The 6,000-nt window shown below is 37.2% G+C and overlaps 1 protein-coding gene across 3 annotated transcripts in view; it reads left to right on the top strand.

Moving 5' to 3' along the window:
* Positions 1-5,179, top strand: part of pls3.L (plastin 3 L homeolog) — a 46,498-nt gene extending 41,319 nt beyond the window's left edge. For all 3 annotated transcript variants that reach the window (XM_018228767.2, XM_041571950.1, NM_001090112.1), the window contains 4 exon segments: positions 33-166; positions 450-573; positions 1,168-1,295; positions 3,646-5,179. In XM_018228767.2, coding sequence (XP_018084256.1) covers positions 33-166; positions 450-573; positions 1,168-1,295; positions 3,646-3,778 — 519 coding nt within the window. In that variant the 3' untranslated portion in view covers positions 3,779-5,179.
* The last annotated feature ends 821 nt before the right edge of the window (positions 5,180-6,000 follow it).

Consider the following 6,000-nt stretch of genomic DNA (forward strand, 5'->3'; position numbering starts at 1 on the left):
AGTTAATAGGGCCTCTTCTATTTGTATTCCAGCTTGAGAACTGCAACTATGCAGTCGACTTGGGCAAACATCCCGCCAAGTTCTCTCTGGTGGGTATTGGAGGACAAGATCTTAATGATGGAAACCCAACTCTGACTTTGGCACTAGTCTGGCAGCTGATGAGAAGGTGAGTAAATAGAAGCTGTATTCTGAAATGTTATCATTTATAATCATTATTAGGTGAATATTTGGTCAGGATGCCCTTTCCTCTGACTGTAACACTATTAGAAATGTATGCATTTGTGTATTTTCTCACTCTCTCCTGTGTATATGTATATATACAGTATTACTTTTTATAAACCGCAACCAGAGTTCTGGTACTCTTCAATTGTTTTTACTGGTTATGTGCATCCTTGTGCTAATAATGCTATGTCTGCGCTGATTCATGTGAGTATGGCTTCCTTCTTCAGGTACACATTGAATGTCTTGGAGGATCTTGGGGAGGGACAGAAGGTTAATGATGAAATCATTGTAAAGTGGGTGAACAGAACACTTGCTGATGCTGGGAAGAAAACCTCAATCCAGAACTTTAAGGTAAATACTATTTTATCTAATTTACACCATTGGCAAATATCTAGCAGAATAGGTGCTATAAAAATCTAACAATTCCCAAAATGCCTGTTTTTTGATATCACACTCTCCCTACATTTATCATTGGTATCATTACCACTTTTCACCATGTTTATTAACTGGCATATTTCCATTTCAGAACAGGCATATTTGATAGTTTTGTTTTTTTATAATTGGTTTGGTGGTCAAGAATAAGGGGCATTTTATCATTCAGAAAAAAGGCCACTTAACACTGTTTCAGACTCAAACATCTGCTGTCTTTGAGAGCAACATCGTCAGCTGCTGGATTGACAAAAGGCAGATAGCCATTTTATCCAAGATACTTTGGTTTAATGTTAAATACTTAAACATCCCACTCAATGCTAAAACCAGGAACACCCCTCCCATATACAGTAAATTCTGTAAAGAGACAATTGGCCTTTTTTCTAAGGTCCTGTGTTTCTGAACTTATGAACATCTCAATGAATACTTATGATCTGATCTTTCTCTTACTAACACTACCCCATTTAAATAAGTAAGGTAAGACCACAGTTATCTAATATATCGTTCTATATACAGGACAAAACTATCTGCACAAGCTTTGCAGTAGTGGACCTGATCGATGCCATCCAGCCAGGCTGCATTAATTATGAACTAGTGAAAAGCGATGACAATCTTACTGACGAAGACAAACACGAGAATGCCAAGTAAGTTTGTAGCATTGCTCTTTTTGTGTGAGGTGTAGGTTCCATGGCAGCTGTTTCATTGCATGGCATTCACGAGCAGGTGTTCATTACAGAACTTTTGCTGTGCTATATTGAAAATCCTTTGCTAGAAACAGAGCCCAGGCTGCACTTGCTCTGGGTTGTAGGGATGCATTAATGGGGTAATACACACCAAAAAACATAAGTACAAATAAAAACTGGGTAAATAGATAGGCTGTGCAAAATAAAAAATGTTTCTAATATATTTAGTTTAGCCAAAAATGTAATGTATAAAGGCTGCAGTGACAGGATGTCTAACATAATAACCAGAACACTACTTCCTGCTTTTCAGCTCTCTAACTCTGAGTTAGTCAGCGACTTTAAGGGGGGCCACATGGGACATAACTGTTCAGTGAGTTTGTAATTGATCCTCCGCATTCAGTTCAGATTCAAAAGCAACAGTTATGACTCATGTGGCCCCCCCTCAAGTCACTGATTGGTCACTGCCTGGTAACCACTCAGTGGAAACCAAGAGAACTGAAAAGCAGGAAGTAGTGTTCTGTTATGTTAGACATCCAGTCACTCCAGCCTTTATACATTATGGGGCAGATTTATCAAAGGTCGAAGTTAAAAAAAAAAAGACCAACCGAACGGTGGTCGAAGTTTTTTGGGGTCGAAGCGGGTTTACTTTTAACTTCGACCTTCAATCTCCCAAACTCCCCCAGTTGCCTCCATACAGGTTCTAGGAGGTCCCCCATAGGCTAAAACAGCACTTTAGCAGCTTTTAGGTGGTGAATGGTCGAAGTCGTAGTTTTAAAGAGACCGTGCATGATAAATTTCGATATTCGAATTTCAAAGTTGTTTTCAACTTCGAATCGAAGTTGGACTATTCGATGGTCGAAGCACCCAAAAATGACTTCGAAATTCAAAGTTTTTAACTTCGAACCTTCTCTTCGACCTTTGATAAATCTGCCTATACATGTTTGGCTAACTAACTATATTAGAAACATTTTTTATTTTGTACAGCCTGTCTATTTACCCAGTTTTTATTTCTACCCTGAACAATTCCTTTAAACAAACAACCTTTCTCTTATCTAAAGCAGCAGCCTTTGAGACGCTTATTGGCTGAGGTTTCCCAGTGGAATGGTAATTAGTTTTATCAGCTCCGGAAGTGACAGGAAGTACTAAAGTGAAACTGACTTCATATTTTTGTTTAGTGCCAGAAACCAAAAAAAAAGTTAGTTTTTTTTTTTTTTTAATTAAAACAATAAGCAAAAAGTATTTTCAGCATAAGCTCTATACATATTGAAAATGGGTGTATACTGTCCATTTAAATCTAGGCTTTGGTTCAGGATTCGGCAAAACCCCTTCACTCTTTTCAGCTTTTGGATTCTGCCAAATCCTAAGCACCTGGATGAATCAAATCCAATCAATTAATTCCATGCGACTTTAAAGCTTTAGACAACTGAAAGTGAGATTTCCTTTTGTAAATGCACAATGCAATTTGTTTTCAGATTTGAATGTGCATCCCTTGAGAGCCAAACCACTAAACTTCTGACTTGTTATTGTGCATGATTTCTATATTTTAAAGGCACTAAAACCAGAATCTGAAATTGTTTATATGCATTTTAAGTACAATGTACAGGTATGGGATCCGTTATTCAGAAACCTGTTATCCAGAAAGCTGAATCACTGAAAGGCCATCTCCCATAGACGCCATTTTATCCAAATAATCCAAATGTTTAAAAATTATTTTCTTTTTCTCTGTAATAATAATAAAACGGTAGCTTGTACTTGATCTAAATTAAGATGTAATCAATCCTTATTGGAAGTAAAAAAACAGCCTATTGGGTTTATTTAATGTTTAAATGATTTTCTACTAGACTTAAGGTATGGAGATGCAAATTACAGAAAGATCCGTTATCTGAAAACCCCAGGTCCCGAGCATTCGGGATAACTGGTAGTGTTCTGTACAATTCTGTTGTATTAATGTTTTCCTTCAACCTATATTTGTTAAGTTATGCTATTTGGTCTGTGAAATTTACAGTTTGTTGGTTCATGCTAGAATCCATGTACTGAATAAGCAAAATCACTAATGATGGCCATACGCGGTCTAATAATAGCTGAGTTGGCTCTGCATGGTGCCCTGTTTAATACCTTCCCAACTGATACCTGGCTGAAAATCAACCAGAATTCTATCTGCAGAGAACCGGATTGCCATGTAGATGCAATCCTCTACCAAAGAGTCCCTAACAGGCAAATGATTCTATATAGAACCATATGTTACTTTGTCTTACTGGTCTTTTGTACATGAATGTCATATGCCTTAGCTATCATTTTTTTCACCCACCAGATATGCAATATCCATGGCTCGCAGGATTGGTCCTAGAATATATGCACTCCCAGAGGACCTCGTGGAAGTGAAACCCAAGATGGTTATGACGGTCTTTGCCTGCCTGATGGGCCGTGGAATGAAAAAAGTATAATTATGTCATGAAGACAGCACGTGGTATGCCAGGGTTGAACCCTTGCACAATTTGGCAGTTTACACTTGGTTTAGGAACTGCTAAAGGTGGCAAGACTTTCAGGTTTGCTTTACCAACATTAGAAGCTTACCAGTTCTCAGGAAGGAGCGCTAAATGCCACAAGTGCTTTCTTTCCCTGATCACCATCAAGTTCACACCAAATATGCATTCATGCTTGGACTTTTTCTTTTCCAGTTTTAAACCTTTTGCTATCCGATCCTGCGTCCCCATATTGCAGTGCAGTCAGATGTTAGGATCGTTTGTAGTGAAAGATTTTATATACAAAGTGCTGACCCCATAGTTTCAAAGGGTGGTAGATTTATGCTGTATACCTATAGTCTTAAACACTAAAATATGCACAGTGTCTCTTGTTTGTCATGTCCTTTTTTCTTTTTGGCTACAAATCTTGTGGGGGAAAAACACAAGCAGAGGGATTTTTATTCTCAAAGTGTATCTTAATTCATAGTTTCATCTCTGTGGGTTAGTGCTAGGGCTTTACCTTGTCAGTGATTTACAAGTATAATGTTCAAGATGGATAAAAGAGGGCATGTCCTGGCATCCATGTTGCTCTCAAGCACATGGCTGACTTATGCAGACTTATGCAGACATTTTAGAAGTTGTCATCATTTATCTTATCAGAACAGTATTCATATAATGCAGAAATATAACACTTATACCAGTTATTTAGTAACTCTAAAGAAGGGTCGGTATTTTGTAAAGAAAGCAACCTGTAACCCTTAAAAGACCAAGCAGAGAAGAAATATCTGTAATACCTGAGATCTTTTGTTAACTGTCAACAAAGTTCTGTGCAAACTAATGTCAAATCTTTCCCGAAAGGTCCCAATTTTATTTAAACCAGTCTGTCGTCTTTTACATTCCTCTAATCCGTAATGGTCCGAGCATTGCTACTATTTAACAGCAATAAGTATTTTTGTACCCTCGTCTTCTGTTTAGTATTCAGTATGAATGCATTTTTGCCTGTATCTTGTTTCAAAGCATAACCATTGAAAATATTTTTTCCCCTTTTTGTATAAGGCCTGCATGAATATTATTAATTTTTTTTGTAACAATTTTTATTTAAAATTATATCAGTTCTAAAAAAAACATTCCTGTTTTATCTGGAAATGCTGGTTTCATACATGCCACAGACGGAAAAAAAACTGCACATGGCAGGAAGTTTCATATCTCTGCAAAACAAAAAAAATAACGCCAAAGATTGATTGATTGATTGAAACCTCTATATAAACCGGTATTACTATTATGGCTTTGGCAGGCTGTTTGCTAGTTTTAAAGACCTTGCTGCTATTTTAAGCTGTTTCAAGTATGGTGGTATAAACATCTAATAAAACATCAATCTCCGCATGCTCTTTTTCTGTGTGCATTTCTTTTCTTAAGAAAGTTGTGGGATCATTTTAATTCTCTTAATCTGGAATTTTGACATCAGAAGAACTCTTTAGTGATTCTTAAATATGTGATGCACTGTATTTTTTAACTTTGATTAGAAAGACCATTGTTTATATTGAAAATACTACCAATTCTTGAAATCCGTACCTTGTAAAGGGATACGTTAGTTATTGCATTGTAAAGCTAAGCAAGAATCTAAGCCATGCAATGCTTCTGTTCTATTTTCAGGGCATATTTATAAAGGGGGCAGTTGAATGCTATGGTACAATTCATGTTTATCTATAAAACCTTGGAGTTAGTTTATGTGAAACTATATCAGAGTGTAAAATTCTAGCATGAAGGCTGCTTCAAAATAAGCAGAATAAAAAATAGTATTGGGTGCTGTCACTTCATCATTTTACACCGCATTGCCTGCAAAAAGTTATTTTGCTGCTTTGTCCCATTGACTTCAATGGATTGGGCCAGGTCTAGATTGTGTAGAATATTCGCATACTTAAAGGAGAAGGAAAGTCTAGAATTAAGTAAGCTTTATCAGAAAGGTCTATATAAATACACCTGTAGACCCTCAAAGTAATGCTGCTCTGAGTCGTCTGTCAAAAGAAACACAGCATTTCATTCCTTCTATTGTGTACACATGGGCTTCTGTATCAGACTTCCTTCTTTCAGCTTAAACCTCCAGGGCTAGGGCTTGAGCATTCTCTCCCTCCTCCCCTCCCTGCTGTAATCTGAGCCCAGAGCTATGACTGAACAGGGAGAGACTCAGACAGGAAGTGATGTCA

This window comes from Xenopus laevis, chromosome 8L (assembly GCF_017654675.1).
Source record: "Xenopus laevis strain J_2021 chromosome 8L, Xenopus_laevis_v10.1, whole genome shotgun sequence".
Taxonomy (NCBI): domain Eukaryota; kingdom Metazoa; phylum Chordata; class Amphibia; order Anura; family Pipidae; genus Xenopus; species Xenopus laevis.